General features: G+C 28.3%; 2 protein-coding genes across 2 annotated transcripts; one reads left to right on the top strand and one right to left on the bottom strand.

Moving 5' to 3' along the window:
• Window positions 1–569: 569 nt before the first annotated feature.
• On the top strand, window positions 570–6858 carry Phum_PHUM617300 (Neurogenic protein big brain, putative; the record flags this gene model as incomplete). The annotated part of the gene is made up of 7 exons (XM_002433176.1): window positions 570–915; window positions 1003–1129; window positions 4516–4699; window positions 5069–5249; window positions 5314–5433; window positions 5519–6517; window positions 6566–6858. The coding sequence occupies 7 exons, from the start codon at window positions 570–572 to the stop codon at window positions 6856–6858; spliced, it is 2250 nt and encodes a 749-aa protein (XP_002433221.1).
• A 2420-nt stretch (window positions 6859–9278) lies between these two features.
• Phum_PHUM617290 (leucine-rich repeat-containing protein 8B, putative) lies at window positions 9279–10764 on the bottom strand (the record flags this gene model as incomplete). Its single annotated transcript, XM_002433175.1, has 3 exons — window positions 9279–9297; window positions 9359–9513; window positions 9583–10764. The coding sequence occupies 3 exons, from the start codon at window positions 10762–10764 to the stop codon at window positions 9279–9281; spliced, it is 1356 nt and encodes a 451-aa protein (XP_002433220.1).
• Between the last annotated feature and the right edge of the window lie 2284 nt (window positions 10765–13048).

The following is a 13048-nucleotide window of genomic DNA, read 5'->3' as shown; positions in this document are numbered from 1 at the left end:
TTATTTCTTCCCCCTCCAAAATAAGCTTCATTTTAAACACTCTTGAGGAAGATTCTCCAACAATTGGTGTCTTCAGTTTATGTTTAGGAGTTGTGGTGTAACTATCTGGAAAAAATTTAATTTTAAGTTAAAAATTAGTTTTTAATTCGTTTTTTTTTATTTTGTGTGTGTGACATTAAATGACTTCAACTTATTAATAATTTAATAAGTATGTTTACCATTCAATAACTATTATTATTATTATTAATTTAAAGAAAAAATATTTTGTAGTTTTAAGTTTAGTTTTAATTGTTCAGACTTAATAATTCAGTTATCACTGCTGACTCGTTAAAAACTTTTTGTTGAAATTCATTGTGAAAAGATTAAATTTTAGTTAAAGTCAGCATTGCACTACAATTTCATTAATCATTAAAATAAAACCCATGAAATTTAAAGCTTATTATTATTATTATTATCTTATAAATGAAAATACATTAAAAATTTAAGTATTAATTATCATGTAATTTTTTATTACAGGTTTGTAATTAACAAACAAACAAACAATAATTTATTGTTTTATTTAAAAAAAAATGGCGGGAAACAGTTTGACAATTAATTTAGAAGATGATCCGTTCGAAGAACATGTCATAACATTACTACAAAAGTTAGAAGCCGTTCGAGATGCTAAAAGAACAGCTAACAGACTAACGAAAAACTATCGTCAACCTGTACAAGTGGAAATCCGAACATTAGAATTTTGGAGATCGATTATATCCGAATGTTTGGCATCATTTTTTCTAGTTTTTATCGTGTCTGGAGCCAGTTATAATTATTTGGGAAAAGGAGTTGAAAAAATAAATGATATAGTTTTACCGACAGCATTTGCCACGGGGCTCACAATGGCTATGTTACATCACTGTTTTGAAAAAATATCAGGTACTAAAGAAAAATTAAATTTTTTTAAGGGTTTAAAATAATTAATAATGACGATGAAATTGTTTTTTTTCGGGGGGGTTTATAAAGGAGGACACGTTAATCCAGCAGTTTCTCTTGCAATGGCCGTCACTAAAAAGATTTCACCCTTAAGAGCATCTTTATTTGTGATAGCACAATGCGGGGGTGGAGTTGCCGGAGCTGCTCTTCTATATGGGTAAGTCAATTAAAATCATATTTTAAAAAAAAAAAAATTTTTTTATTTTCCAACCCTTACTTGACTTGACAAAAAACCAACCCTCTCTCTCTCTCTCTCTCTAACTTATCAATCAGTGTGCACTTGTTTCATCTTTCAATAAAAATCATTCATTCATTCATTCATTCAATTCACATAAATTTCATTATTACCCCCGTGTGACGAAGGGGAGGAAAACATTTTCTTTCTACTTTGTTTAAGTAGGTTTTTCTTTTTTTTGGGGGAGGCGGGGAGTAAAGGTTCGTTACAATGTTAGAAAAACTTTTTTTTTTATAAATTTTATATAAATCCATAATTTTTTATCGAGTTTACCACAACTTGAAAAAAAAAAAAAAAAACACAAAGAAAAAAATGATTGTGTGTGAGAAAGTAACAACAGTTGGCAGCCATTTTTTATGCCAAATCAATTGTGCGTGTGTGTGTGTATTAAAATCCCAAAGGAACACTTAATTCTTTCCCAGTTTTTTTTTTTTTTTAAAGGGCTTTGGTCGTGTTACAATAAAAAATGAATTCACTTGTTTTCAAGTTCTCGGGCTTTGGTTGACTGATTTGGCATTCATGATGATGATGATGATGATGATGATGATGACCTTTTGTTTTGTTAATCAGCTTTTTTATTCTTTTTTTATGAATAAGGGTGATATGATCGTTACATTTAAAAATATATACGTATCACATTATACCCTTTTTTTAACGTTGTTGTTGTTGTTATTGTGGTTACACGACATCATGCACAATTTTTTTTTAAAAAAAGAGTGTGCATTATTTATTGGAGTAAATTAAATTTACAACTTTATTTCACATGCCTTTCAAATATTTTTTTTTTGTTATTAGGGAGAGAAACTTTTATCCAATCGTTTGTTTTTTAAATTTAAAATATTTTTCTTCTTCTTTGATTATCACATCCATATTCTAATGAGAATTGAAAACCTTAATTGTATTAATAAGTTTAAGGCGTTAGAGTGTTGTTGTTGTTGTGATTGTTGCTGTAGTTGTTGTTGTGGTTGTTGTTGTTGTTGCTGTAGTTGTTGTTGTTGTTGTGGTTGTTGTTGCTGTTGCTGTTACACACACGCGGTTTTTATAGTAAATTTAAATCCGTGATAAATTAATCCGTGACGTGGGTCAGTCATTTAAATTCATACGATTAAAAATTTTCCCACAGATTTATTATATCCTTTTCATAGATTGAGAAATTAGCCACGTGACTCCCATTTGACGAACAAAGAATTTTCCTGTCGCTTTTTTTTTTTTTTTTTTTTTTTTGAATTATTTCTCGATAATTCGATAAGGGATTAATTATTTTTCAAATTTGATCGATACACCGTATTAAAAATAAATTTTTTTCTTGAGAGAGAGAGAGAGAGAGAGATATTATTAGTAATTTAATATTATTGTTTATCAAAGCGTAATTGAAGAATTATTACTTCTCACATTATAAACTATCGAGAGAGAGAGAGAGAGAGAAAAATGTCGGGAGGGGGTTTTTTTTATATATATATATAAATTTAAACCAATTAACCTCAATTAATTGAAATCATCTTTGGTGGCACGGGAAAAGTTAAAATTTAAATTAATTAATTTAATAAATAAAAAATTTATCGTTTGTTAATTTAGTTTAAAAAAAAATTCTAGAAATTTCTATCGCTCGTAGGTAGAACAACGACTAAAATGATTTTATTTTTTATAAAAAAAAAAATTGTTTTACTTACCCCAAATACTCCAAATTTTCCATCAAAAATGATAGGAGGTAGTAGGTATAATATCTGGGGCATTTTAAACTACCCACGAAGAGGAAGGACAAGAACAACAGCACCTGGTGCATCATTACACGTGTGTGTGTGTGTACGTGTGGGGTGAACCATCTGCTCCTTCATCTTCTTCTTCTTCTTCTTCCTTTGCAACCTGGTTAAATTTTTTAAAAATCTTTAAGGGTTGTTTTGTTTTTTAAAACTCAAAACGATTCTTTTATCATTAGCCGATTGATAAGTCATAGTAGTTTTTAAATGTGGCAAATTCATTTTTATTAGGTTGTACATTATTAAGGTACATTCAAAGGTGGTAACGTATAAGTAGAGGAGGTCTTGCCCAAAATTCAAACAAATCCGTTTTTGTAAAAAATACCTTTCATTCCTACTAAGAAATTGAAAGCCTTCACATTTTTTTTTTTACATCATGGCAAACATCTGCTTTAATACAAAAAAAAAAAAAAAAAAATTTATATCTTTGTGTATAAGGTAGAACAGATGGTTTTAATAAATTTTTTTTTTTTGAAAAATTTCGAATGTGGCCCTCTCGTCGTCTGTCTTTATTTAAATCATTTTTCTCTCTCTCTCTCTTTTTTGCGTCTTTTTAACTGTCAGAAAAAATTTTTTTACTTACTTAATAGCAAAATCCTTAAGTTTACAATCGGATTGATTTTGTTTTTTCGGTTTCCATTTTTGTCTTTTCTTCTTCTTCTTCTTCTCCATCTTCTCCATCTTCTCCCTAAAATTAATATTAAAATAATAAAATCTACGATTTACAAAAAAAATTAGTTAAAAATGTCTGCGTATATTTTTATATACTTTTGTGATTAAGATGTCGTCATCAAATCATTCATTCATTGTCCACGGATTATATTAAATGTGACCGAATTATAATATTTAAGATTATTATTATTATTATTATTATTATCAACACGTGATAATTTCTTCTACTACCACGTGCCTGTGAAACCTAAACCAACTACATCTGTCTGTCGTGTATTTAAAAATTTTTTTTTTTTTTTTTTTTTTTTTTTGGGAAGCATGCCCAATTAATTTATTTTCATTCATTTGGGGGGGTTTTCTGATGATCTGATGCAAATTGTTGAAACGATAGAGGACACCTGAAATTACAAAGAACACGAATAAACAAAAAATTCTTTTTTGTGAGGCATAAAACATCTGCCGATTTTGTGTACCTGAAATTGAAACGATAAATGACCTTAGGCACGATGATACGATTACCCAAAAGGAAGTCATTTAATTTTTTTCCTTTTTTCATTTTTTACAACACGACCACCTGCTTTCCTTCTTCTTCTTCTTTTTCTTCTTTTTCTTCTTCCTATAACAAAAAACGTTTTTTATAATCGTGAATAAAAATCAAACACGCACACACGCACATTTATTAATGTTGCCAAATTTTGAAAAAGAAAAGATTTTTTTTTTAAGGTCCTAATTACCATTCCTCGACTTTGTGTATTTTCCAAAGCACCTCCTTTTATTTATAAAAAAAAAAAAAATGGGGGGGCGGATTTGCACAAATGCTTTGGGGAATCGATCATCGCGTTAATAATAATAATAATAATAATTTTTTTTTGTTTTCAGCGTCACTCCCGGATTATACACGGTTAATTTTCCATCGATGATGGGTCCCTGGGAAAAATTCGGAGTCGAATTGGTTTTAACATTTATCGTCACTTTTACATTTTTTACAAAAAGTGAAAAAAAATTATTCAATGATGGATCTCTTGCAATAGGAGTATCATATGCTGCTTGCTCTCTGGCAGGAGTAAGTAAAAAAATTTTAAATGTTAAATTAATTTTTTTTTTCCATCATTTTCCCATCAACCTGAATTTTCCAATCCGTCGATTTCCATCCTACCTGAAATTGCAAAAAAATTTTTAATGAACCTCCTTAATTTTTTAACAAAGATTTTTAACGATTTTTTAAAAAAAAAAACTTACCATCTTATAAAAGAGGGTCACAACAAACCGGAAGTTTTTTGTATTTTAAACAATTTAATTTTTTTTTAAAAATATTGTTCTTTAAAATTTTACTCTCTATCTCTATCTCTGTCTTTATCATTCCTTGGGGTTGTCATCAGGGAACCTCCCATCGATTTGCATATGAAATTTAATATGCATTTTTGTGTTGTAGATGCCCATGTTGAATCCTGCTCGAGCATTAGGACCGGCTTTCGTAATGAACAAACTGTGGGATAATCATTGGGTTTTCTGGTTCGGACCCATTTTCGGTAGCATATTAGCAGCGGTCATATATAAATTTATATTCAATTCTAAAAGGCACAACAAACGTCCGAATGAATCGATAGATGGAGGTACGTACAACCTACCTGAAATTTTTTTTTTGTTGCATCGTACGAACGTTTTTTTCCTAAATAGCAAATTCTTTTCTTTTTAAAGATTCGAGCATGAATTCTGAAGATGAACCTTTTCAAGACAATAAATATCATCCAGCTGCGTACAGGCCCGTCGGATCGGGAAATCCCACATCTCCAGGAGGTAAATTTTTTTTTTTTCCTGGAAAAAAATATCGGTTTTCAAGTGGTTAAGAGAAAAGAATTTTTAACTCGGGTTGTTTTTTTAGGTGCATATTGTCCGAGTGTCGCGTCGAATTCGGTCTTCCATTCTCCGCCTTCTAGATTGGATCGGGGTGATGCCGCCGGTAACTCAAGTAAATACAAACAACCTCCTCTGGGAGATGAAGTTTACTCCGGTGCGAGATCATTGTACAATGCAAAAGTCGGAGAAGGAATTTATTCGGGAACGAAATCGATGTACACGAAATCTCCAGCTTTGACGAGAGCCAATTTGAATCGATCGCAAAGCGTTTATTCCAAATCTCAAAACCCGAGAGATTTGCTGCCCAAACCCGGTCCTCTCATACCAGCTCAAAGTTTGTATCCCATCAAATTAGGAAACGGTGGTCACTTAACGGCAAACATGCGAGATTTCGGTGCTCCAACGTCCAATTTCATATCGGGAATTAAAACCAACGATGGAAATTTCATTAAAGTACCTCCGAGTAACGATCATAATAGGGTCAACGAAATGACGGAAAATGTAATTAATATACCACCCATGCGAAATTTAACGTCGAGAAGTTATCACGATGTCACGGATGTCGAAAAAGCAAACATCCAACAGCAGAATTACACCGCTGCTGCCGCCGCCGGAGATCATTTAACAAATCAAAACGTTCAAAATCAACATTTGCTCAATTTAAAACCGGAAAAAAATCCAACGGAAAATATTTACGGTATTAGAAACACTCCAACAGGAGGTTTATATCCGGGAAATGACGTCGGACCGAGACCGGAAAACAAACGGGAAATGCAAGCCAAACGAGAATGTTACGACGCATTAGCCAGAGGACACGATAGCAGATCCGAAACGCCCAGGAGTCAAGCCAGTTCTAATTTCAGCAGGACGGCCGCCTACGTAAAATCCGTCCAGAATAATCCCGGTTACAAAACGCGGGAATCCAATTACGACATCGTACCGAGCGGAATACGAGAGGTGTCTAATTTTAATCAAAAACCTCCTCATCATACCCGTTCCGAAACTTCCGACTACGGATCTAACAGTTTAACAAATCAGTTTTCAGAATGAGGGTGGCTTCCTCCTTCAAAAGAAGGAGGAGGAGGAGGTCTTTCAAAAGACGTAGAAAAAGGAAACATTTCCGAATTGAAATATATGGAGGATAAAAATTTAGAAAAAATACCTCCTCAGACTTCTATCCAACCGGCGGAATCGAGGCAACAGTGGAATGATGATCAACCGGTTACTTTGATAAGGCAAACGGGTACTTCCTTCATGGCCTTACAAAATTTTGTTCAGCAAACGAGTAGGCCTAGTCCAATATCGACGAGTTCGAGTGCCAACTACGACAGGAATCCAACGACTTCACAATATCAATTTAACTGAAAAAAAAAAGAGAAAAAAAGTTTATTTTGTACATAAATAACTTATAAACTAGTCTATTGTTAATTTGTATAGTTAATATAGGATATTATTTTTGTGTATTCATTTTTTAAAAAAATCGCCATTTTGTTTTAGTTTTATCATAGGGAAACAAAAAAAAAATTGTATTTTAAAATAAATGTATATGATATTTATTATTATTATTATTATTTTTTACGATAAATGACATTAATTAATTATTATTATTATTCGTACAATTTTTTTTTGTAATGCTCAATATTTTTATATAAATAAAATAAGTATCATTATTATTTCGATAACGATTTAATTTTCAAAAAAAAAAACCTCTCCTCTCGCATACTAAGAAAATTTTTTTTTTAATGGAAAACGATATTAAAAATTAAAAAATTTAAAACGAATTCATGCAAAAAACGTTTTTAAAAAATTATTATTACGTGATAATGAAATTTTTATCAAAAGTCTAAAAAAAAATGATGAACATTTGACAGACATTTATTGTTCCCTGTTTGTGTTTGTTTGTTTGTTTGTTATTTTTCTACTTAATTAACCTTGTGACGAGCTAAGCTACATTCGGTGCATATAATAATTACTAAATCTACAAACAAAATGAAAATCGTAAGTTTCATTTTCGTTTGGAAAAAAAAAAAAAATCAATCAATCAATCAATCAACAATTCGATAGATTTTGATTTGACGTTATCAAAACATTTTTAACGGATTCCGCAGAATCGAAAAGATTTTTTTTACTTCCGCCCCCGCTGCCGCCGCCACCGAAATTATCAAAAAATTCATTTAATTTCCCTTGTGAAAAAAATTTATTTTTTATATTTTCATTTGAAAACCATAATGAATTGTTTGTCGTTCCCTCAAAGTTCGATGATGGTTCCGTTGTATTTTTATAAACCTGAAAATAACAAAAAAAACATTACGATAATAATAATAATAATTGATTTAAAACAACGTATATGAATATTCTAACGATTTCCCTTTTTTTTATAAAATCTTATGAATATTCTATCATAAAATCTAAAATTTAAATCTTTCCTCCTCCTTCTTCTTCTTCTTCTACCTTTTTAAGGTACGATTGCGGAAAATATTTTCGTTTGTTATTAACCGTGACCTTGCGAAGCCATGTTTGTTTTTTTTTCAAGTGATTTTATCCAAACTTACTTCGTTTTTTAAAAAAGTATATTTTTGAGAACCGTTCGAATCAGGTCTTCTCCAAACTCTGAGTCTTATGTATAAGAAGACGACGAGGTTGACGCAGGTCAAAGTGAGAGAAAAACCTGGAAAAAAAACAAACAAAATTATATTTCAACGAGTTCCAGAAAAGGTTTTTCAGTGGCGAGACATAACCTTAAATGAAAAATATGTAGAACCTTAGAGAATACTCACCGATGAGTACTAATGCAATCGTATACCAATTATAATTATTTTTAATAATTTCCTGTTCTTCGAAACCTTTTATTATATCAGAATTTTTATCAATTTGTTCCCAACTAATTCTTTCCGATTGATATTCTTTTTTATTTTCTGCAACAACAACAACAACAACAACCGATACAAATGAATTTTAAAACCTTTTCATCCATCCCAAAGGAAAAACAAATTTTTTAACACAAAACCTTTTATTATTTTTTTATTAGAAATTTTTTCCATTGGTATTATAACAAAATGTTTCCTTTTAGAATCATCCATCATCGTCGTCGTCGTCGTCGTTTCTTCCTTTGATTCTTCTTCGAAACTTTCCGCATAAATTTCTTCTGATGAATTTTCACTTTCTTTTTCATTTTCCATCGAATCATCATCATCATCATCAACAACATTTACAACCTTTTTATCAACTTTCAACTGATTGGTGGTAGGACATAATTCACGTTTGATAGAATTCCAATAAGTTATGCTGTGATTCAAAGATAAATTTTCACTAAAAAAAAAACAATAATGATAATAATATTAATAAATAATTATTATCAGGTAACTATAAAATATTGTTAAGTACAATTAACAACATAAAAATCATTAAAAACGTTGCAGACTTTTCTATAATGGCCGATTGAAATTTAATTTTTTATTAAAATAAATAAATGCAAATCAGAATTTGCAACACAATTTTAACGATATAATAATAATAATAATAATAATAATTTTGTTGTCATGTCGTCCAATAGAGTGTCAAACTCGATTGTCGAATACGAAGGGACAATAAAGGGAAATGAGTCAATAAAAAGGAAACAATCGTATTAGTTTTTCCATTGTCCATTTTTATTTGTACATTTCCACATGTTTCGATTAGTAAAAAATCAAAAAAACTAAAAAACTTTCAAGGTTTCGTCCTTCTTTAAAGTTTTTTTGACCTTCGATTTAAAAAAATTGTTGATTTTTTTCTGCTGTAGCTTTTATTCAAGTTCCTGTTGTCTTGCTGAAGCAATAATTTAGTTTAATAAAAAAAGAAAAAATTCTAATAAAAAATATCAACTTACCACTGATCACGAGAAATATCCGATTGGATTTGATTTATTTTAAATGGCGAAATTTTTTTTATGGCTAATCCGACCACTAATTCATCCAAATCCTTTCCACAAATCAATGGATTATTTCTTAAATCCACAACGCATAACGACTCAAATTTTTTCTCCTTTAAACATTTTAAATCTTTTATATTGTTGCCATTCAAATTTATTTTTTTTAATTTTTCATATGTGACATTCGAATTGCAAAAATTTGAAATTGCATTGTTGCTCAAATCCAAATCCGTTAGAAAAACGTTATTTTTAAAATTTTTCAAACTTGCTTCCAAACCGTTGTATGACAAATTAACGCGAGCGAGTTGATGATTTTTATAAAATTCAAAACCGGTCAAATTAATTTTATTAAAAGCAAGATCTATTATTTTTAAATTGTTTAAAGGTTGAAGACTATTTGAGAGAACCTTAATGTTGTTGAAACTCAAATCCAAAACGTTTAAATTTGGCGTAGATGTGAAAAATTCGCCATCGATAATTTCGAGACCGTTATGCGACAAATCCAATTTGACAAGATGATTTAAAATGGCGTCGAAACGTTTGAGAGATTGAATTCGATTGCCTTGCAAAGATAAATGACTGAGATATAAATTGTTGCGGAATAAAGATGGTTTTATTTCATCTATGTGATTCCATGCCAAATTTAAAAATTTCAATTCGTACAAATCCGAAAATGGATCTTCGATCCGTTGGATTTGATTAGCAGCTAAACCTAATTCTTCTAAAAAGAACATTTTATCAAATGAATTTGATTTTAATGAAATTAATTTATTTCCAAACAAATCCAGACTTTTAAGTTTTGGTAATTTGAAACCCTCTGTTGATGTTAATTTGTTACCAGGAGCTAAAATTCTCAACAAATTATGATTATCTTCAAAAACATTTTTTCCAACATGTTCTATATTGTTTTTGGATAAATCAATCATTGATAATTTGTACATTGTTTTTAACGAATTATTCATTTCTTTTATTTTATTATGACTGAGATCTAAATAATTAACATTATGACCCTGTATAGAATTTTCTTTCACATCTTCTATATCATTTTCTGACAATATCAATTCTTCAACATTTGATAAATTCAATTCCAAATCATGGATGCCAACATTCTTCAGTATTAAAATTTCTAAACTTGGTAATTTTGTAAACGTTTGAGGATGAATTTTCTCTTTGATTTTATTATTGGACAAATCTAAAAGATTTAAATGTTTCAAATGATCAAATGCATCTTTTTCAATTTTATCAAATTGACAATTAGATATTTTTAATAAAGCCAAATCCTTGTTAAATGTTTTCAAATAAGAATCAGTCAATTGAGTAAGTGTTATGTTATGCATTTTTGCATTTAGTGTTGCATTATGCATTTCAATTTCTGGAATTTTATTGAAACTTCCTACAAAGTTTATCAATACCAGTAGGGTAAAAATATGAAACCATTTAGATGAATTTAAAGTCATCATTGCGATTCTGAAATTGTAAAAAAAAAAAAACAAAAAAATTAACAATAATTTCAATGATAAAACTTATTAAACCGTTGAAAACAAAATGGCGGAAAAGTAATTGAAGTAATGACTTGACATTTTAGTAAAATCTTTTCAAAATCAAAATGTGTTATCAATACCAACACACACAACACTTTCTCACCTAATAATTATTTTTTTTTTTACGATAACGATAATTTTATCACTAAATAATATTTTCTTATTTGATTTATTTTTACAAATAATAACTTATCGAATCTATGAGATAAAGTTCACTTAACACTTTCATCATCTAAAAACATTAAAAGTTGTAATTAGGTTACAAAAAAAAAGTTACGTTTTTTAAACGTCGTTTTTAATTTAATATTAAAAAACATTTTGTGAAATTTAAATTTAATAAAAAGTATTACCTCGTTAAAATTAAATTTTTATCTCAAAAAAAAAAAAAAAAAAAACAACAACAACGACATTTGATCATATTATGACTAAATATGATATTTCCGTCCAAAAAAATAATTTTTTTTTAAAATTATCATCATTATTGTTATTATTTAAACTATTTTTAGTGTTATCGTGCATTTTATGTCATGTCACTATAAAAGAAAAATATATTTCAAAGTTCAATTAATAATTAATCACCTTTCAGATAAAATAAAAAAAAAAACAAATTTTAATGGATGTTTATAACATAACCTAATCAGGTTAAATAATCCCCGCTTTTTTTCCACCGCCTTCTTTAACAAAAATTTTTGTTTTATTTATTCTAATTAGTCATCATACTGTTAACAATCGAATACAAAAAAAAATTATTTATCTTATTTTAACAAATTAAATATTTTATTTAAATTACGTATAATTTATTCTGTTTATTTCGTTTTGACATCACGTATAATCCCTTTTTTTTAAATAAATAAATAAATAAAACTATTTACATTTTATTGTTAAAATTCGACTTCTTTTTTTCACTCATATTAATTCATTAAATTTTTTTGTTTTAAATTTTACTTGTTTTAACGGATTTGAATTGATTTATAGATAAAATATATTTAATTAAAAAGGTTAATTGAAGTATTTTGTTAAAAATTGAAGTGTAATTGAAGAATTTTAAAAAAAAAACGTACCTTGATTAAAATAAGCGTTGAACATCACACAAAATTAATCACAATTTAATTTTAACTTTATTTTATTCACACACCGTTTATTTCAAAGAGTTGAAAGAAACTATTAAAATGATAACACAAAAAAAAAAAAATGAAAAACGACGACGACGACGACGACTGTTTCTTTCCACAAAATATCGCACATTTAAATTCATCAAGTATGTTCGGATGTCAGTTTTTTACCTTCATAAAATAAACAAAACAATATACTTGTTTGTCGGAAATTTAAAAAGACTTGCACACATATTATAATTACTTTGTTTGCAAGTTTTTTTAAAAAAAATTTTAGTCGTATCTCTTATCTCAAACGTGAAAACACAACATTGCAATTAATAAATGCTTTATTTTCACGGTCAATTTAGAATTTTATCACCTGAAGGCCCCACCTTTGCCATTTTCACAGACTTGTTCTAAACAATTTTTTTTTTTTTTTAAGAGTTTAAAATATTTAATTTAAAAAAAAAAAAACATTATTAATTAATAAAAAATATAAATAAATATTAATTAACGTAATACAGTCATTTAAATTAAAAAAAAAAAAAAAAAAGAGAGAAAATGCATCAGAATTGTCATGATGCATTAAAAAAACATTTAACTCATCCATGTCAATATGCATGCCCCATTGCATTACTCCATCAACTTATTATTATTATTATTATTATTAAATTGTTCCAGATACATTTTATCGATGATTAAATTTTTATAGGAATGAATATTATTGTAAATTTAGTTTTTACCAATCGAAAGTCAAGTATTCCAACGTTATTATTATTATTATTTTTTTATATAAACTACTTAAAAATTAAAGATAAAAAAAAAAAAAAAAGGGAAATTTATTTTTTGTAGAACGTCTTTACCTACTTAACGACTCTGATTAATTTTTTTTTTTTTTTTGCTTTTTATCTCAGTGTTAAAAAAATTACAATGATAATGATAATTATTTGACAAAAACACATAAAAAATTTTAGACTTTTCTTTTGGGCAAAAAAAAAAAAAAAAAAAAAAAA

The sequence above is a fragment of the Pediculus humanus genome, genomic scaffold (assembly GCF_000006295.1).
Source record: "Pediculus humanus corporis 1103172108322 genomic scaffold, whole genome shotgun sequence".
In the NCBI taxonomy this organism is placed as follows: domain Eukaryota; kingdom Metazoa; phylum Arthropoda; class Insecta; order Psocodea; family Pediculidae; genus Pediculus; species Pediculus humanus.
This window is presented reverse-complemented; position numbering and strand designations above follow the sequence as displayed.